This window comes from Mastigoproctus giganteus, chromosome 12 (assembly GCF_048544385.1).
Source record: "Mastigoproctus giganteus isolate SK-2022 chromosome 12, ASM4854438v1, whole genome shotgun sequence".
NCBI lineage: Eukaryota > Metazoa > Arthropoda > Arachnida > Uropygi > Thelyphonidae > Mastigoproctus > Mastigoproctus giganteus.
In genome coordinates, this window is record NC_143586.1 from 16,252,311 (window position 1) to 16,275,337 (window position 23,027).

The following is a 23,027-nucleotide window of genomic DNA, read 5'->3' on the forward strand; positions in this document are numbered from 1 at the left end:
CATTGTCTTAGAATTGGAGAGAGTGACCACGTGACAACATACGGTCACCACGCCTGAATCACACTTATAGACTGGGGATTAGTGCCCCCCTGTGTGCTACTATGGCGTAGGATTGTGCTCCTTCACTCTATGACCTTGTAAACAACATAGTGAAGTAAATAAGTAAATGTGTCTTCAAGTTCTCCCCCTCCCTCCCTACCAATAGTCATTGCATGGGCGAGCTACAACGTTTCTTCCGTGCTCCCGCACCGAAATAACTATAATTTTTGTGATCGGCGTCACCACAACTCAACCAAACTGCACCGTTTCAGTACTCCTGTTTTTATAGGAGCATCTTTTCACATCCATTTATCCCCCCTCCCCGGTGACCTAAACAGTGAACTGTATGAGAACCAAAAGGGCTACGGACTTGTAGCGGGTAGCGTTTTGCTGCTCTTAACAGCCACAAGCTGACCAAAAATAATACACTCCCGATTAACAGTGAACGCCGTTTATCCGAAATCTAAAGAGAATGGAGGGAAAAAATAAAAAGTCGACTGGTACAAAAATAGAGCGGGGAACACGTTCCCAAACTGAAGCAAGGGACCAACCAGAGAGTATGCCATCTACAAAGGACACCGGAGAAGAGAAGCCACCAGAAGTTCTCTTGGATCCTACCTTGCCTGAAGGCACAGTGTATGAAAAATCTCTAGCCTTGAAGATGGCATTAGAGAATATTTTCAAAGAACCATCAAACAGAATTACAACAGGTATTAGATCGCAGATTGCAAACATTTTCAGTAAGATGGAAGCCATGCTGATAGAGACCTTCCTAGAAAATGAAAAGGCAAACGTTAAGATACAAATCTACGAACAATGTGGGGCAAATCAAATGCAACAGCGTGCCCACACATATGCCCAGTCGCTGAGGAATGGCTCAAACCAGTTACAACCAAACGAAGAAGGGAAACAAGAAAAAAGGCCACCACTCTTGAAAACACCAAACTTGGTGGTTCTCAGACCGACAACCCTGGAAAACACTGAAAATGTCCAATCCAGCGAAGAACTAAAGGTTAAATTTATGAAAGAGATGAAAGATGACTTGAGGACTACTAGAATTAAAACAATAAGAAAAACAAGAAGCACAGGACTAATAATAGAAACAGAAAATAAGGAAGATATACAGGCAATAATGGAAAACCCAAAACTTGTCAAGTTAGGGCTAACAGCGGAGCCGCCAAAAAAGCGTGGGCCTTCAATTATAATATTTAATGTAGACAAAGACGTAACGCCTGAACAACTAGCAACTGAAATTGTCACCAGAAATCTAAGGAATTTAGCCCAGGAAGCACAAAAAAAATGCACGGTAACACCAAGGTATTCAACCGGTACCAGATCGGGAACCAATAGGAACTGGGTAGTTGAACTAGACCCATCTGCATGGCAACAGCTGAAAAACTGCAACAGAATATATATAGAATGGGGATCCCACCGGTTCCGGGAGCATGCAGCAGTGCCAAAATACTTTCGGTGCTGCAAGTTCGGACATACAACCCACACCTGTACTCAGACGACGCCTACTTGCGGCCATTGCTCTGGCAAGGGCCATGAGTACAAAACCTGCCCCAACAGGGAACAGGATCCAACCTGTGCCAATTGTAAAGCAGCCAAAATGGAATACACACATTCGATCAGAGATCCAAACTGCCCGGTCTATATCAAAGCAAAGGGTCAATACCAAAAGAGAACCGACTATGGAGACAAACAATAAGAAATATAATACATCCAAAATAGAGATCATCCAACAAAATGCACAAAGAGCCAGAGCAGTGGCAGAGCAGCTAAGGATAAAAGCTGATGAAATCAATGCAGACAGTCTCATACTCCAGGAGCCGTACACCCACTCTAAACGGGTGTGTGGATACCCAATCACATATAAGATAGTACACGAAGAGGAAGATACCCCTTGGGCAGCGGTAGTGGTACGCAACCCAGACTACACAGTCACGAAAGTTAAACAACTATGCTCGTCATGGGCAGCTTGTGCCCATGTATTGACGCCGCTAGGCCAGTTCTACATAGTAGCACTGTACTGTAGACCGGGGGAGGACATTACCCCAGCTACACAATACCTTCAAGCTTTAGTAGACATGCTCCCGGACCAGAAAATAATCATAGGGGGAGATGTCAATTGCCGCTCCCCCACCTGGCACAGCCTGACTCCGGACAGAAGCGGAACTCGGAACGGGCAAATATTAGACGAATACCTTTCCAACTCCCCGATCGTGGTACTAAATAGGCCGCACCAACTGCCCACGTTCTGTAACACACTGTGGGAGGCCACAATCGACGTCACGCTGTCCACTAGGAATGTCGCAGGCTATATAAAGGATTGGCTTGTTCGGGATTCGTGGACAACGTCCGATCACAGAGTGATTACCTATCAGATAGCAAGGTCACTTGACAGAGCCCCAATATCCAAGCAAATACAAAGCCGCTATGCCATTCGCAAAGCAAATTGGGAACGTTTTAAGGAAATCCTAATACCAGCAACGGCCCAACATCTAACTGAGACAAATCAGCTCGAGGAACCCAATAAAACCCAAACTAAAGTAACCAAGATAATAACAGAAGCCAGCAATGCAGCAATAAAAAGAAGAAGCCCGATCCGGGGGGCTGTCCCCTGGTGGACCCTGGAAATTCAACAGCTCAGACGGGAAACAATTAAAAGAAGAAAACTTCCAACGGGCAAGGCGCACATGGCCGGCCCATGAGGTTGAAGCTTTAAGGGAAAGATATAGAGAAGCCAGAAACAGCTACACAAATGCGATCGTTAAGAGCAAACGCAAGGCCTGGGAGACTTTTGTTAGCACAACAGGGAACACCGAACCCTGGGGAGTGGTATACAAGATAGTGACGAATAAACTTCCCAGGGGGGAAGTCATTTCAACCACCCAGACACCACAAGGTGATTATACCACCACGTGGCAACAATCTATAAGCAATATACTGGATGCCATCTTCCCGGAACCAATAGAGCCAACACTGCCAGAGCAACTTATCATCTGTCAAGATAATGAAGCTTACTCAACAGACACTCAGGAGCCACCCTTCACAAGGGATGAACTACAACAAATGGCAACCCAGATAAGAAACAATAAATGTCCAGGCCTGGACTACTTAGAACCCGAAATTATTAAGAAGACCGTGGAGATCGTTCCAGACCTCCTCTTACACCTATATAACAGCTGCTTGGCTAAGGGCATCTTCCCCAAAAAATGGAAGACAGCAAAGGTAAAATTAATCGCCAAAAATTCGAACAAACCACCCCACCTGCCAAACTCCTATCGGCCAATAGCCCTACTGCCGGTTGCAAGCAAATTGCTAGAAAGACTACTCTGCACAAGGATAAATCAGCATTACCAGGCAGCGAAACTCACAGAGACATCGCAATACGGATTCAAGCAGGGTTCGTCTACTGTGGAAGCCTTGCTTAGCCTATCGGAATCAGCAGCAAACTGCAATAATAAATATCTTCTAGTCATCTCCGTTGACTTCGCTGGGGCGTTCGACACCATTTGGTGGCCGAGCGTACTGGCAAGACTAAGGCAGGCACAAGTGCCGATCAACTTATACTCAATAATTAGGTCATATCTCTCTGAGAGACGCATCATCGTGGAAGCACCTTATGGTAGAGTGAATCGTGATGTCCGCAGGGGCTGTCCCCAGGGTTCTGTTCTGGGGCCGCTCCTGTGGAATATGGTTCTGGACGGGTTCTTGGCTTTGCACCTCGGTGATGTGTGCTCACAGGCCTTTGCTGATGATTTGGTCCTCACCATTGCTGCAGATAGCAGGGCCCAGCTAGAGGAAAAGGCCAATCAGGCAATGCTGATATTGCAAAACTGGACCAGAACCCACAGCCTGACAATATCAACAACAAAGACGTCCTCCATCCTGCTAAAAGGCAAGCTTGATATACGTAGACCGCCACAAATAAAGGTGGGACCTACCACAATAAAATTAGTGACCGAGTTAAAATATTTAGGGGTTATACTGGATGGTAATCTTACCTTTAAACACCATCTAACTTATATCAGAGCCAAAATTAAAAGATACTCTGGATTGGTGGCTAGGATCGCCAGGCGGGACTGGGGGTTAAACCAACGCACCCTGTCATTGTTTTATAAAACAACCTTCCTACCAATCATCACTTACGCCTCAGCAATATGGTTTCCCAAAACAGCAACTGTAGTAAACCGACGCATCCTTGATGCAACGCAAAGAACCATCCTACTGACAGTTACACGTGCTTGTAGGACAACCAGTACCCACGCACTGCAGGTCTTGGCCGGAGCTCTCCCCCTTGACTTAGAGATCACGCGGAGGGGAATGAACTACCACATAGAGAAAGGAATACCTTGTACATACCATGGCTATACTGTGGACGTTAATGCACCACAAAAAAATGAAAAGACAAGACTGCAAAAACACCTGATGCAAGTTTGGCAGGAGCGCTGGGCCAACTCAAATAAGGGAAATATCACCAGGAAATTCATTCCGAACATCGACAGGATGTACCCCAGTCCCCCAACTTGGTTTCAACCTGGCTTATACACCACCTATTTATTGAATGGTCATGGGGCCTTTAAAGCCAAGCTGGCAGCGCTGGGGATTGAGGTGGATCCGAGCTGTGCCTTGGGGAGCTTGAGTGCTGGGAGCACATTATGTATGATTGCACCCATTATGAGGACCTCAGGTGCAGACTGATCACTGCAATACATTACCTCCCCAAGAACTTGGAATCACATCTATTGGACTCACTAGAGGAATACAGGGAGCTAAAGGAATATGCCCAAAAACTATTTGGTAGGCGTAAAACACTGATAGCCATCTACAGAAGAAGATAAAAATAAAAAATAATAAAATAAAATAAATAAATAAAAAGAGACACAGAACACGCGTGGAGAGGACTCAAAGAGAACCTCCCTCAGGAACCTGCTCACTACTAATCATCTAAGACCAGCGATCGCAAGAATAACCCCATGGAGATGCGGATCTTCCCATGATGAAGAGAACCACAGCCATTGCTAACAGACTAACAACGGACCTGACCAGTGTTCATAGCTGAGGACAAATCTGGATACCAAACACTACCAATGACAGAGAAGACCGACGAAGATAGAGAAACTCAAAGTTGCTGCCTCAACGGAGCCATATTGGCTCAAGGCTCTGCACTCTCTTGTGCAGTGCAATTCTTTTACTCCCACACCCGGCAGGGGAGGGAGGTGACGGCTTGCTGTCTCCTCTCTTCCCTGCCACACCATTCCTTCCCTCTGGTGGGGCATGGGCATGCCTCACTGAATAATTGGGGGTCACTTACCCTATCGACCCTCTTCTTCCTATTTCACCCCCCAGCCTTCACTCTCCCCTCCCAGCACTTTCTCTTGCACAGTGTATAGCCCTACACATCCAAATTTAAAATACACCAAAAAATTTCGCCCAACCATTTAGGCACTTCAGAAACAGGCCTTCAGCGTCAAACCCCATATTAGCGCTTTAATGTAAGTGAACTAAAATCAACTGCGGTCGTTCCAATTTTATTTTAGGTCCTAGCCACTAAAATCCCAGGAAAGTAAGTGGCAGGACCTGCCAGAGTACAATTGACTCAATGGTAACACCCGGCTAGCCTCCACGTGGCGAGGTATGGGCAACGTCGAGCCCCATTAGGGGCCTGGCGGCCAATAAGCCGGATAAACAATGGGCACAACATATAATACTACTCATGACCCACACACTACTAAATCTCTGGCTTTGACAGGGTACTGTCACCGATACATAGAACATTCGCGGAGATGGGAGAAATCCCAGGAGCCGCTAGACCCTCAATATACCTCATACTGACAGTGGTAGAGAATGAAAGGGACTTGGGGGTGGTTGTGCAGGCAGATATGAAGTTCTCTGAGTAGTGCAGACGGTCTGCAAGAGTAGCTCATGGAGTATTGTCAATGATATACAGGAATTTTTCCAGCAGGGATAAGGAGGTGATTATTCCATTGTATAAGGCAATGGTCAGGCCACACCTAGAGTACTGTATACAGGTCTGGAGGCCTCATTTCAAGAAGGATGTAGAGCTGCTGGAACGAGTACAGAGAAGGGCAACAAGATTAGTGAATGGAACAAAGGGGTGCTCTTACGAAGAAAGGCTTAAGTTTTGCAAATTACAGTGTCTGGAGACTAGGCACCATGGAGGTGATCTGATAGAGGTGTATAAACTTTCACCTCTTGCCACTGGCAGAGGTGAAAGAGATTCTTGCACTGCTTCTATTAGAATGAGCAGAAGCCTGAAAAACAAGATGCATGGTATTTCAGAGACTGCTGGGAGCCATTGCGGTACAAATAAACACATGGGTTGTGTTAGGGTAGCTAAGAATAGAAACAGGTGCAGGTATACTTGCGTGTACACCAATGCTAGGAGTTTAGTAAATAAATTTGATGAATTTGAGGTATTGCTCAAAACATCAAAGGCAGATATTGTTGGGATATCAGAGACGTGGTGTCACACAGATATAAGGGATGCAGAACTGCAATTTGGGGAGGACAACGTCTACAGAAAGGATAGACAGGATAGGAAGGGGGGGAGGGGTTATGCTATTAGTTAAGAAACACATAAAAACCAAGGAAGTGAAGCCAGTCAACATCGCTGGACAGTGCAGTGTTGAGTCAGTTTGGTGTGACATAAGCATTGGGAGATCAAAATTGAGAGTAGGAGTGTGCTATAGGCCTAATGACTCTGATGAGTATAATAAGGAACTATAACAGGGAAATAGAGTGGGCCAGTAAATCAGAGAGTCTTATAATGGGAGATTTTAATTTCCCAGATATTGACTGGAATTTGGGGGCTGGTTACTCACACACTAGCAGGGCTTTTGTGGATTTATTGGATGATTGTTTTCTACATCAGCATGTTCGGGAGGCAACTAGAGGGAGTAATACTCTTGATTTGATTATCAGCAGTGATTCTTCATGCATTAAGAATCTGCAGATAAATGAACCACTAGGTGGCAGTGATCACAGTGTGCTGAAGTGGGATTTACTGAAAGAGGTAACTACCATTAGGGGTAAAGGGAAGGGTTATTGCTTTCGTAAAGGCGACTACGATGGACTGAGACAGTATTTAAATTCTATACAGTGGGACCAACTGATGATGTTACCAACAGCAAATTCAAAATAGGAAGCATTCAAAGAACTTATCTTGGAAGCTACTAGGCTTTACATACCAACTAAGAAATATTGTTCAAGGTTTAGGCCAAAATGGATGTCAGATGAACTAATGAGGCATATGGCAGAGAAGAAAAATGCATGGGATACTTACAAATTAACACATGACACAGAAGCCTATGATAGATACAAGTTGATATGCAACCAAGTTACAAAGGAGGTTAGGCAGGCAAAGGCAGATTACAAGAAATCCTTGGCAAGGGATGCAAAGAAAAACAGCAAAGAGTTCTTTACTTATGTAAATTCTAGAAGGAAGGGGATGAATCAGATTGGTCCACTTGATATTGATGGGTCAACTGTTGATGATTCTGCTCAGGTAGCTAACAAACTAAATGAATATTTTGCATCGACATTCACACATGAGGAGTTATTCAGCAAGGGGAATGCCAGAGGTGTATTCAACTCTAGCAGTAAGCTACAGAATCTTGAAATAACTGGGAGTAAAGTGGAGGAGAAACTGTTCAAGATAAACACAAGAAAGGCACCTGGGGTGGATGGGATCTATCCAGTTATATTAAAGGAGGCAGCAAAGGAAGTAAGCAAACCCTTAGCCATAATTATGAGAGCTTCCTTGGACTCAGGGGAGGTACCCATAGACTGGAAATGTGCAAATGTGACCCCAATTCACAAAGGAGGATCAAAGGCTGACACAAGTAATTATAGACCTGTGAGCTTAACTTCTGTTCCAGGAAAATTAATGGGGGCACTGGTTAAAGAAGCACTGCAGGATCATTTAGACAAGACTTCAGTTATAGCTCAGACACAGCATGGTTTTGTTAAGGGGTAGTCTTGCCTGACCAACTTGACTGGATATTATGATGCAGTCAAAAGAACTGGATGCAGGGAAAAACTTTAACTTTGATATTATATACTTGGATCTTAGAAAGGCTTTTGATACTGTTGCACATGGAAGACTGCTACACAAATCGCAGCAGTGTGACATTGGAGGCAAATTGCTGCTATGGATAAAGGGGTGGTTGAGGGGGAGAAGACAGAGAGTGGTAATCAATGGACACTGCTCATCGTGGACTAATGTTATTAGTGGAGTCCCTCAGGGCTCAGTGTTGGGTCCATTATTGTTTTCTGTATTTATAAATGATATTGATGATGGTATATCAAGCTTAATGTCCAAGTTTGCAGATGATACAAAGGTTGGAATAACTGGGAGTAAAGTGGAGGAGAAACTGTTCAAGATAAACACAAGAAAGGCACCTGGGGTGGATGGGATCTATCCAGTTATATTAAAGGAGGCAGCAAAGGAAGTAAGCAAACCCTTAGCAGGTTGGCAGGGAGGCAGCAAAGGAAGTAAGCAAACCCTTAGCAGGTTGGCAGGGTTGTCAAGGACACTACTGACACTATGCTGCTGCAACAGGATCTGGAAAGGTTGAGCAGATGGGCTGAGAGGTGGCAAATGAAGTTTAACATTGACAAATGTAAAGTACTACACATGGGAAACAGCAACCCCAGAGCAACGTATCAACTCTGTGGTACTACACTGACAGTGGTAGAGAATGAAAGGGATTTGGGGGTAATTGTGCAGGCAGATATGAAGTTCTCTGAGCAGTGCAGACGGGCTGCAAGAGTAGCTCATGGAGTATTGTCAATGATATACAGGAATTTTTCCAGCAGGGATAAGGAGGTGATTATTCCATTGTATAAGGCAATGGTCAGGCCACACCTAGAGTACTGTATACAGGTCTGGAGGCCTCATTTCAAGAAGGATGTAGAGCTGCTGGAACGAGTACAGAGAAGGGCAACAAGATCAGTGAATGGAACAAAGGGGTGCTCTTATGAAGAAAGGCTTAAGTTTTGCAAATTGCAGTGTCTGGAGACTAGGCACCAGCGAGGTGATCTGATAGAGGTGTATAAAGCCTTGAATGGTTTAAGCATGCTCAATGCTGATGGGATTCTTCCTCTAGCTCAGAAAAATCACCTGAGAAGGCATAAATTCAAATTGAGGAAAGACAGATGTAGGATAGACGTGCGGAAATTTGCCTTTAGCCAGCGGGTGGTTGGTTGGTGGAACAGACTGCCATCCCTTGTGGTGGAGGTTGATAGCCTAAATAAGTTTAAGGCTCAGCTGGACAGGTATTTTGAACGAACAGAGGGGTGAAGTGGAAGTGGGTTTTTTTTTTTTTTTTTTTTTTGGCTGATGCTGCATAAGCTTGCTTTCTTGCATCAAATGCCTCTACTAATGCTAATGCTAATGCTAAGATGCTAAGAAAAACAGCAAGGATTTCTTTACTTATATAAACTCTAAAAGGAAGGGGATGAATTTGATTGGTCCACTTGACATTGATGGTTCGACTGTTGATGATCCTGCTCAGATAGCAAACAAACTGAATGAGTATTTTGTATCTACATTCACACATCAGGAATTATTAAGGTTTGAAAATGGCAGAAGGTTATCAAATTGTAGCAGAGTACTTATTGATTTTGTAATAACTGAGAGCAAAGTGGAAGAAAAATTGTTGAAGTTAAACATAAGAAAAGCACCTGGGGTGGATGGGATCTATCCAGTTATATTAAAGGAGGTGGCAAAGCAACTAAGCAAACCCTTAGCTATTATTATGAGAGCATCCTTGGACACTGGGGAGGTTCCCACGGACTGGAGATGTGCAAATGAATCCCCAATTCACAAAGGTGTATCGAAGGGTGACACGAGTAATTACAGATCAGTTAGTTTAACTTCTGTTCCAGGTAAAATAATGGAGTCACTGGTTAAAGATGCATTGCAGGATCATCTAGACAAGACTGCAGCAATAATTCAGACACAGCATGGGTTTGTTTGTGAAGGGAAAGTCTTGTCTGACAAATTTGATTGGTTATTATGATGTGGTTACAAAGGAACTGGATGCAAAAAATAATTTTGATATCATATATTTGGATTTCAGGAAAGCTTTTGACACTGTTGCGCATGGAAGACTATTGTACAAATTGGAGCAGAATGGTATTAAGGGTAAGTTGCTACAATGGATAAAAGGATGGTTAAGTGGGAGAAGACAGAGGGTGGTAATCAATGGGTGCTGCTCTTCGTGGACTAATGTTATTAGTGGAGTCCCACAGGGTTTGGTGTTAGGTCCACTGTTGCTTTGTATATTTATCAATGATATTGATGAAGGTATATCAGGCTTAATGTTGAAGTTTGCAGATGATACAAACGTTGGCAAATGGTGTTAATGACAGTAATGGCAGTGTGCTACTGCAACAGGATCTAGATAATTTGGGCAGATGGGCTAAGAAGTTTAACCTTGACAAATGCAAAGTACTGCATATGGGTAGAAGCAACCCCAGAGAAACGTACCAACTGTGTGGTACTACACTTAAGGTGGTAGAAAATGAAAAAGACCTAAGAATAATTGTGCAGTCAGATATGAAGTTTTCTGAGCAATGCAGACAGGCTGCCAGGGCAGGTCATTGGGTTTTGTCAATGATATATAGGAATTTTGCTAGCAGGGAAAAGGAGGTGATTGTCCCTCTGTATAAGGCAATGGTCAGGCCACGCCTTGAGTACTGCGTACAGGTGTGGAGGCCTCATTTTAGGAAGGATGTCGATTTGCTTGTGCGTGTACAGAGAAGGGCAACAAGATTGGAATGAAGGGATCCTCTTACCAAGAGAGGCTTAAGTTCTGCGAATTGAGTGGCTGGAGACTAGGCACCTGTGCAGTGATCTGATTGAGAGGTATAAGGCCTTGAATGGGTTGAGCATGCTGAATTCTGATAGGATCCTTCCATTTGTTCAGATTACAAACCTAAGGGGGTATAAATTCAAATTAAGAAAAGACAGATGTAGGATAGATGTGCAGAAATTTGCCTTTAGCAAGCGGGTGGTTAATTGCTGGAACAAACTTCCAACTGTCGTGGAAGTTGATAGGGTGAATAAATTTAAGGAGGAACTGTTCAGGCATTTGGAGGAAATCGTGTGATTTTTTTTTTTTTTTTTTTGGCTGATGCTGCATAAGCTCATACACTTGCTTTCTTGCATCACATTCCACTACTACTACTACATTAATGGAATATTTACACAAGTATTTCTGTAACAATATGCACAAGTAGAAAGAATAGCAAGGGCATAAACCCAAAAAACTAGGCGAAAGGAATAGGCAACAAGTATGCAGCATAAGCCAAAAAAGAAACCTGTCAACATATCTTTACAGCTGCCATTTAGTTTATTGACAAGTTAGATAGGATATCTAACTGACAAGTTAGATAGATAAAAGTAGAGGTAAAGACAACAAACTATTTCAGAAAATTACCAAGGGTATAAATCTACATCCCTTAGGGATAGAAAAGCAAGCCAATATTAAACAAGGCGAAAATTTTACCAATATACCAGAGCTTACAAAACGTGGCTAGACCCAAGCTGTTGCGTGAAGTGAAAGAAAGTTGAAAGCTCCCTCTACTGTCATATGCAATTACGAAAAAGGTATCCTCCGATTAAAAGCATTGTGAACATAAGCGACCTCTGGACAAGATTAAATGAGAAAAAAAAAAAAAAAAATTATTCCTTCCCGTAGAACAACGATGGGTACAACTTTTTCAGAGCATAAGACACAGATCAACAGTTCTATGGGAAGTGCCTAATATGTACTTGTATACATAAGCTTAAAACAAGACATCTTTTTAGTAAATCCCCAAATTCCTAACTATAATATGAGGGCAAATGTTATCATGCCATAAATTTATAGCAATATAAATAGCTCTACGTAAATACTTAAATATGAATTTAAGAAGGAATCCACTTTTACTAAGCTTGTTAATAAAATCTCAGTGAAACTACCATATTATCGTTGGTAGCATATTATCATTGGTAACCATATTAGCACTGTTATTAATCTTAAAAAAATATAGAATAAAATATAGAATAGAATAAAATAAAGTATAAAACTACCATATTATCGTTGGTAACCATATTAGCACTGTTATTAATCTTAATCCTTGCGATATAATTATATTGCTATGAATTCTGCAGGAGATGTTTGAATGCCAATATGTGAGATTGACTGTCTTTATTAGTACATTTATTAGTCTTTATTAGCCAGAAAACTCTCTTTATTAGTACATTCAAGCCCCAAATCCATAGGATAAAAAATAGCCATTTCTTGTAAAAATTCATTAATAGTGATAAGGTCATCAATATATCCATAAAGTATAGCACTATTGTTAAACTTACATAGTAAGTTTTGCCAGTCTGCCATTCCTATTTTATTTTGCGAGATTTATTTTGGTATCATTAGCACAGTTAGCTACTTAAATTTAATCAAGCTATTATGTATACTATATTTAGTATATATTAATATGGTGAGGCTGGCATGTAACTAGCAGAAACAGATAGCTCATGTTGTTATTGATGGCATATATTGAGAGGCGTTAGCCCCAGTTGACGTGTCTTTCAATGTAAGCCTTATTCAGTAATGACATTATGGTAATATTGATTGTTTATTTTGTTAATATTGGAATTAGTATGACTTCACTATATATTGAGACTGTTAGTGCCCTTTGTTAGTTATGGTTACACACCTTTATCTTAAGCTATATGGTTGGAAATAAATATAAATTTCTCATATTTTCGCAGGCTTATGTAATGTTCAATCATTCTGATGGCATTAATTTGACCTGTCCTGAACATATCAGTTGTTTAAATTATCAAAATTATTTGGATATTAGTGATAATATTTATATACACACACACACACACACACACACACACACACACACACACACACACACACACACACACACACACACACACACACACAAATAAATATATATATATATATATATATATATATACAGGAATACCTCGCATAGCGTGGTTTTGAACAGCACGGGTTTCACAATAGTGCGGTTTACAAATTGGAAAAAAAATTAACTGTGTTACGCATCAATACAGTTGATATGTATGTATGTATTATAATGCCAGCATGCAGGCCAATGCGTTATGGATTCAAGGCCACGCTGACTGTTATCAGAACTCCCATTATATACAGACTCTGCTAGCTTTGATAGATTAGTAAACACTCTAGATTCCAAGTGGTAAGGTTGTTGATTGTACGTAAGCTGTACAAATATTTTTCGCTGTGTATTTTTATTAAAGATTATTTTTTAAAAACATTACACCTTTATACGCAAATATGAGTGGAAAGAAGAAATGTAATGGTGCAGAGTATTCTTCTAGATCCAAACGTCGAACGAGGTATGAAAGTAAGGCAGGTGTTGTAAAATGACATTCAATGTTATAAAGAGATGTATGCAGATAAAAAGAAGAAAAAACTGTGCAAACTAAGCTGATCAGTTATTTTTCAAAATAAAAATACAGTATATACTTCACTTATATTCTTTTGGTATGTACATACTACAATAAAAATCGTTTGTACTGTATTTACTAGTATTTTTTATTTTTATCAAGAATTTCGTGTGCATGAATTTATAGTAAACAAACGCCCATATAATCAAATTATCAGAATGCATTACATTAAAATATATACTAATAATACCTCGATCAGCGCAGTGTCACATAGTGAGGTATTTTTTGGGCATGAATTAACCGCACTATGCAAGGTATTCCTGTATATATATATATATATATTTATATGTTCTAGATATGATAGAATATGGTAGAGTAAAAATTTTATCGGATTGGCAATGAGGTTGAGTGAGATTAGGTGCAGTCTGCGAAAGACCTGTGCGTCAAAAACACCCAAGTAACGTGCAAAAGCCCAACGCCGGCACTGTGGCAAAAACCTAGAAGTACAATATTTAATATAAAGTGAGTAAAACAAAATGAGATAAAACAAAGCAAAAAAGGCAAAAAAAAGATAGTGGTGGTAGTAACATAAATAGAAATATGATAGAGCAAAAATATAAAATAAAATAATAAGGCAAAATTATAAAAGTTATAAAATGTGTTAATTATGGGTTAGCAGATATATTGAAAGGGACTTTCTCTAGGGCTAACCCTCTCAATATATCGGCCCATAATTAACGTGGCTATCTGTTTCTGTTGTCAGGTGCCCGCAAAACTAGGTTCCATGATATCATATTACTTCCAAATTACTTTACTTACTACTTTTTGCTTATTATCAGCTTTCGGCCCTTATTTTATAATACTGCTAAATTTCTTGATTCACTATGGTACTACATTATTACTATCATACTATCTTATATATATTCGAACCTAGTTTTGCGGGCAGTTGACAACAGAAACAGATAGCCACGTTAATTGTGGGGCGATATATTGAGAGGGTTAGCCCTAGAAAAAGTCCCTTTCGATATATCTACTAACCCATAATTAACACATTTTATAACTTTTATAATTTTGCCTAATTATTTTATTTTATATTTTTGCTCTATCATATTTCTATTTATGTTACTACCACTACTACCTTTTTTTCGCCTTTTTGCTTTACGTTTTATCTCATTTTGTTTTACTCACTTTATATTACATATTGTACTTCTAGGTTTTTGCCACAGTGCCAACTTTGGGCCTTTGCACGTTACTTGGGTGTTTTTGACGCACAGGCCTTTCGCAGACTGCACCTAATCTCACTCAACCTGCTACCTCATTGCCAATCCAATAAAATTTTTACTCTACTATATTCTATCAAATCTAGAACATATCAATACAGACCAATGTAATGCACAATCTTTCACTTAGATGGCATTAATCGGTGCTGATCTCTATGTTAAAATTTACAAATAATTCTTCGCTTAATACAGATATATTTATTTATATATATATATATATAAAGAATCTTTCTTTCTTTCTTTTCCTATTATTTCCTAACCTAATATAAGAAAACCTTTTCTAATATTTCCTAACCTACCATTTAGGGTAAGGTTATGAAATAAAACGAAAAATAAAGAAACTTTTTCCTTTTTTCGTAACCAAACCTACAGAGCCGTGCCGAGGGTGAGGCAAACGAGGGTCCTGCCTCAGATTAAAAGCTGAAAGGGAGTGCCAAAAGAAAGATTAAATAATTGCAAACTTGCCATGATTAACAGTAGGGCACATTTTAGTACCTTGCCTCAGGTACTAATAAAATGGTTCAGCATGGCCGTGCAAACCTAAATCAATAATATAGCAAAAACACTCATGAACTCCAAAAATCTGCTTTAATAATGAGAAAAAAAACATAATGAAGAACATAAAAAGGAACAGTACAGAAAAAAAAAATTCATATATATAAATCATATAGTTGGACCTCAATAATTATTCACAATTTGAGTAATAATATTCTGAAAAGTAACTTCATGATTTTTCCCATAAATTTGATTCTACATATATTCATTCATGTGACCTGTCAACATATCTTTACAGCTGCCATTTAGTCTTTTAGTCACACTTTTTAGTCTCTTCCACTGGACTTCAATGTTATTCGTATGTGTTCCCGTATGTGGATCTACAAAATGTTCCTTGTGTTTCAGTGTTAAATGTTTATAATTCTTTTTTTTTCTAAGGCCATAATATGCTTATATGTATGCTATTCATCTGTTATGCTGGTAGTTTTTTTCTTCACTACTTTTCTAATAATGCATAAAAGAGTTTTTGCTTTCCAATTTTTTATGAATTTCATGAAGATGAATTTTGATTCTCTTTCAAATACTTCAAACACCCATTTCTTCTTAGCAGTTAAATTTTGTCCTCTGTGATGTTTTGGTGTTACCAATACAGTTTTGTCTGCTTCTACAGTTTTCCCCGATCCACCCAACTTAATGGTTTTTTTTAACAACTGCAATTCGCAAATATCTCTTAGTTTCTTATAAAACTCAATTGCTGTTACTTTTGAAATCTTCAGATGGAATGTTGTCATAGTTACTGGCATGCACGTTGACCAAAAGTATATAATATACATTATCTTTTTTAATGGAAGTTTTATATTTTCCATAAAACTATGTTTTAATAAAGAAACTCGCGCAGAACATTTTTTACAATACCAGAACTTTCCACATGACTCTGTTCATGATTCATAATCATTGCACTTAAAACAGTACAATTTTGGTCTTATTAGTTTAGTTTTCATCAAAAAAGCAAGCAACGTTTTATTTTCCTTACAAATTTCTTCCATCTTTTTTCCTACCTGACAATCAATATATCGTTCTCGACTTCTGCTCCAGAATGATAACACCTACGGTCTGTTCACCGAACGAGCAGTGCTAAAGTGCCGTATCGGGAAACTAATTTAGCCAATGTTTCCAGTGGTTCTCATGTTGGCTTTCTTTACGTTAGCCTAATTTTGTTTTGTATTTTTTTATTTGTGATCTTTTAAAATTATATGTGATTTTGGCTATAATGCCTTTCATGTAAATGATTTATAAAAAAAATAAATATATATATATATATATATATATTAAACTTATAGTTTTAATATATATATATATATATATAGCATCCAAATATTCCAGAGTTAAATTGCAAAATATATATATAAAACCTTTTACTGTGTTACCAAATATAAACTTATTTAGTGTTACTTATAGAACTACCCGATTAATGCCATCCAATGATAGAACATTACATCGGACGTTAGGTATGTCCAAATTATATAAGTTATAGTGTAATGTAAGTAAATCCATAGTTTGAAAATCGATGTAACCACTGGCCAACCATACCTCCAGTATACATGAAAAATTACATGAAAAATATAATATTAGGTTAATCAACATAATTTTGGTTAGACATTTCCCTTTTTGTACGGCTATATTTATAATTATTTATAGTAAGCACTATAACCTAATTTTAAATTAGTTGAATTATCCATTATTATGGATATTGGATTTGGTATACAGGCAGATGATAACAGAAACCGATGGCTCAGTCTAACATGAGTTTTTATTTTGTAGGGGTTTAGCCCTCGACAAAGTCTCTTGCAAAATATGTTCTCATGTAAGGCTTATTATGTTGATTAACCTAATATTATATTTTTCATGTAATTTTTCATGTATACTGGAGGTATGGTTGGCCAGTGGTTACATCGATTTTCAAACTATGGATTTACTTACATTACACTATAACTTATATAATTTGGACATACCTAACGTCCGATGTAATGTTCTATCATTGGATGGCATTAATCGGTTAGTTCTATAAGTAACACTAAATAAGTTTATATTTGGTAACACAGTAAAAGGTTTTATATATATATTTTGCAATTTAACTCTGGAATATTTGGATGCTATATTATCGTAAGAGTTTGCCTTTGTATTGACTGGTCTACTAGGATCCTCCTATATCGTTATTTAATTTAATTTACTTTAAATTACTTGATCTTGCTTTATCAGAAGATTATGTTATTATATTGCAGGTTATTATACTCTGAGTTTGGTATGACATGTAGTCTATTTCTAACTGTACTTCCCTTTTTAGATAGTCACCTTTTAATACTATAATGAGCTACTACACTTCGAATAATCATAAGATACTACGTCGGTCGCGTAGGCTAAACTGTACCGCGGATTCCACTGTGGCTATGGGTGATCCGATAAGTAACCAAACTAGCCAGATTGCATCTAATGCGTTAGGCTTACCAAGTAACTGTCTCAATGATACCATCAATGATACTATGGATAATATAGCCACTAATATAGCCACTAACTTAGCCACGGGCACGAAGATTTATACATCGGAGCAATACTTAAAATTCAAAAAATGCAATAATATTAGATGTCAAACATGCCCTGCTATGAACATTAAACATGTCTCACATAATACTGACGATCCTTTTTTCTGCCATGCGAGGGGAGCCATTTATCTAATTACTTGCAATAATTGCATGGCCAAATACATTGGACAAACGGGAGGAGAATTACATATTAGAATTAATGGACACAGATCGCATATTAATAAATTTGTTAACAAAAATGACATTGAACTGCAGCACTTCCAAATACATAGCTTCGATAATATTACTATCACTATACTAGAAATTGAAAATAAGCACAGCATTAGGTTATATCGTGAAAACTGCTATATACTTAAATATAAAACCCTTTACCCATATGGTCTCAATAGCTTGTTTAACGGACGTAATTATAACATTGGTAGTTTAGATACATGTGTATATAAGCTATTTCGTATGGCAAATAGATCACATTATAAATTGCCACGTAGCAAGAAAAAGAGCAAAGTTTATAACAATACTGGTAACGGCAATCTTATACACACTAAGCATACTTTAGGCAGATTTGCTGAAGTACTGGATGCATGGGATGAACCTAATATAAATATAAAACGCATACATGATATAGTATTTGGACTCAAGCATAGCAAGCTTAAAGCCTTAGAAAAAATTAACCTGACATATCTACACCGTAACCAACATCTAGACCACTTACTCAAGGATATCTTTAAATATCGGCTGGATAATAAACCTGTTATTGATAACATCTATATTAATATTAAATTCAGCAATATTATATTTGACAGCTTTTTGTTCAAGGATATATTAAATAAACATATTAAGGATTTTCCACTCAAAAATAAGAATATAGTAACTAGGTTCAGTTACAATAAACCTTTTGGACTTAGGGCGTGTAACTATAAACAGCTAGCATGCAGCTTAGATAACTTCTACAAGGAGGCTATTTGCCACTGCCACTTGCCACAATACCAGGATTATGTAGATATGCATCATAAGCATGTAATTACAGGTGATCTTAATTTGGTTCCGCACAAGGAACTGAGAACAGTACTTTCCCATGGTTTTAAATACAGACCTAATACTAGTCCTAATGCCAACTATGTTACCAAACAATTACACTCTGACCTTATGCAATTTTGCCTTAAACTTGCATATAAGTATAATTTACCACTAGAGGCCTTCTATAATTGGCTAGTACTTACCATCAGCGAACTTAATCAACATATATATATAGGAAGATTTTACATAGGAAGCAACATACCTATAGAGATAGCAAAAGATTTAACATGCAGTTAATCAAACGACAATTAAAGGATTTACAGGATGTATTTATCATAACTACTATAGATAAGGCCGCCAATAACTATAGTTTCATCTGCAAAAAATTCTACGCCTCACTGTTATACAATGAACTACATAGCAGTGCTACATACACTAGATCAAACAGTAACCTTGGTACTATTACCAAGAAGATACTAGCTATGCAAAAAAAGTTAAAACTTAATAACTACAACACTAATTTTCCTTTTTTGTATGGTATACCTAAGTTTCACAAATCGCCTATCAGTTTCAGATTTATAACCTCATGTAGAAATAGCTACTCAAAGGTCCCGCATTGTAAGCTTGTAGAACTGCTTAGGATTATCTTCAATGCTATAAATTTCACTAGAATTATTAGTAATAATAGACCTATTTTAACCTTTATAAAGAACAATAAGCATAACATCAAACACATAAATACATATGATTTCAAAAACTTATTCACTAGCATCCCGCATGATAGTTTAAAATTGGTTTTAAATAATTATTTCACAGAATATAGCGAAATTCTACCCTGCCAACGTAATTACTGGGATAACCTACTCAACTTATGTATTTCCAACAGCTATATTTATAATGGTAGCAATATTTTCATACAGCATACTGGCATAGCTATGGGGGCAAGTAGCTCGTGTCTTATGGCCAATCTATATCTACACCATTTTGAAAATAACTTCAATAAAGATATTAATATGTTCAGATATATAGATGACTTAATTGTGTTCAACTATACTAACTTTCATGCAGAAGCAGTTAAGCACTACCCGCAGGATTTGGTTCTAGAGGTCACCAACCAGTGTGACTCTGGTAAAGCTGCATATCTGGATATAGACATTCATATTAAGAACAATAACCTAACTACCAAGGAATTTGACAAACGCAAAGAATTTAATTTCAAAACTATAGACCTAACCAGTTGGGGTACAAATATCTCAATACATATCCTTAAAAACATAATAGTGACACAAGGTATCAGAAGATTATATATCTGTAATAATAAAAGTGATGTTATAGACGCACTGATAGATCTTAAGCACAATTTATTAGATAACGGTTTCCCACATAACTTCATTTTGAAACATATTAGTACGGCTTTGTCAATAGCCCAAAAACAATACCACGATGATCTAAACCAGTTGGATACTATGGATGCTATTAGGCATAATTAATATTGAATTACACGTAAGGGGCATAGTTTCTCGGTTTTAAAGGAATTATTTTCTGGTATAATTTCTCGTTTTTTTAAAAGAAGTATAGATTTTTATACATCAGTATCTATGGAGCAAGTGGTTTACTAATTAGCCTTTGTATATATGTACATACTAGGTACTGTTGCATAAACACGCTATATATAGCTTACGCCTTAGAAAAAGTGGTACCTATATGTGTTTTTGCAGTAGGAATTAATTCATTTTTTACTAAGACGTCTCTTAGACATCTGAGAATTATTGGTTTTGTTTTCTCTACTACAGAGGGCGCTTTCATACTTATAGGTCATCCCTAACTTGGCTATTATTGGACAAATCTTAAGTGGCGCTGTATACGCGGCAGTTATAAACGTCCTGTGCGTTTGCTGCAGGCGTTTAGTTTTTTTCCCGCCTTTGGCTTACGGTAATGTATGTAATGTAGATTCTTTGATGGGAACATACCGGTTCTACGGTATTCCCTCCTTTGTTGTTTAAGGGCTTTCCCTCCTTTGTTGTCTAAAGCTTTATATAATGTTGGCCACTACCTAATTTTTGATGTTAGATTTATAGAAAATTTTCTTAGGAATTAGCCATTCCGTTTTTTCCTGTTGCTTTTTGCATTCTTTGATATATTTGACTGGCTATTACCACTTAACCAGGATACCTACTTTTAGGGTCGGGAATTTACACTCCCGGTTAATCCGATGTAATATCGATAAATTGCTTTTTCTTTTCTGTTTTACTTTTATCTATCCTCTCGCCTTAATTTTTCATATCTCACGAACTATTAGAGTAATTCGAGGGGGAGTGAGGTACTATTGCTTTAACTACTCTGCTTTCCGTTCGCCTTTAGTTAGCTAATTTAGCCATTTTTCTGCAAATTGTTCAGCAAATAATAATAATTTCTCAGTTGGGCTTATAATGTTGCTGCTATCGGTCGGGCTAAATATCATCCAGCCTGTATTCTTACAAATTTTGGTTAGACATTTCCTTTTTTGTACGGCTATATTTATAATTATTTATAGTAAGCACTATAACCTAATTTTAAATTAGTTGAATTATCCATTATTATGGATATTGGATTTGGTATACAGGCAGATGATAACAGAAACCGATGGCTCAGTCTAACATGGGTTTTTATTTTGTAGGGGTTTAGCCCTCGACAAAGTCTCTTGCAAAATATGTTCCCATGTAAGGCTTATTATGTTGATTAACCTAATATTATATTTTTCATGTAATTTTTCATGTATACTGGAGGTATGGTTGGCCAGTGGTTACATCGATTTTCAAACTATGGATTTACTTACATTACACTATAACTTATATAATTTGGATATATATATATATATATATTAAACTTATAGTTTTAATTTTTTTATTCTGGAGTGCGTGCTAGTCATTTTAAGTAAAATAAGGGTGCACGACAAAAAAGTTTGGAGACTACTGGACTATATAATATTACATGACTTTACTACAAATAATACAGGGCTTTATAACATTTAAATACTTGCCATCTTGAGCTTTAGCTCCATCTCTCTTTAACATTTGAACTGCAGCAATGTACTTCTTCAGCTGGTGTTTAAGCAATTCATTTTCCCTAAAAGGAAATGATACAGAGAATGATTTTAAATTTTATTATCCATAAGTCAGCATTATTGCACCATTAGGTCAGATGATCGATATGAATGGAAAACTACTAAGAACTATTACACAATCAACTAGTAATTAGGATAAGAGTTAATTACATACATTGTTGTCATAATCCCAAAAAATAAAAATAAAATAAAAGACAACTGCTAATTTTTTATGTAGCTAACATAAAATCTCATAAGTCTAATGGCAACCCATAAGTGTACAACAAAGGGTTGCTCTTGCAAAGAAAGGCTTAAGTTTTGCAAAATACAGGTGTCTGGAAACTAGGCACCTGTGAGGTGATCTGATTGAGGTGTATAAAGCCTTGAATGGTTTGAGCATGCTCAATGCTGATGGGATTTTTCCTCTTGCTCAGAATAATGTTTGTGGAGCAATCATGTACAGAACATGACATTGCCATGAGGGATGTCTTTGTGTGTATGCACAATATAAGGAGTGTAAGGAAATCAGGCGACAAAGCGTTGTTATGGGCCTATATGAGAGATTGAAGGACAGGGTGGATGCCCTCGAAGGATCTAAATTGAGGGTCCATCAAGCTCTCAGCTGCCCACACCAACGGCAGAGCTTACACTTGGTCATCATGCAACACAGCGGCAACCCCCAAGGCAGAATGCGCTGGTCCCACAGGAACTAGTAGTTGTTGGTGACTCTATTGTCAGGGAAATGGGGAACATGCTTTGTAAAAAGGATGGGTGGACCAGGACCAGGGTATGTCTGCCAAGGGGGAAAGGTTGATGACATTGTAGAGCAAATATCATCTTTTAAGTGCACAAAAGGTGATATAGTTGTACACGTTAGCGCTAATGATATTAAGAGTAGGAGACCGGCAGAATTACTTAACAAATACAGGTCACTGTTGAAAAAAAGCTGTGAATTAGGGTTGAATTTGAAAGTGTCTGCAATTCTGCCCAGAAACGACAGGAGGGAGTATATAATGAGTGCCTTGTCGATCAATTCGGACCTAGAAAGA

At 38.1% G+C, this 23,027-nt stretch overlaps 1 protein-coding gene across 2 annotated transcripts in view; it reads right to left on the reverse strand.

The window, feature by feature from the left end:
- The window catches only part of LOC150076729 (sorting nexin-29-like), a 275,665-nt gene that overhangs the window by 70,775 nt on the left and 181,863 nt on the right, over positions 1 to 23,027 (reverse strand). For both annotated transcript variants that reach the window (XM_090386732.1, XM_090386733.1), the window contains one exon: positions 21,916 to 22,001. In XM_090386732.1, the coding sequence (XP_090242858.1) occupies positions 21,916 to 22,001 (86 nt within the window). The remainder of the gene's footprint in view (positions 1 to 21,915; positions 22,002 to 23,027) is intronic.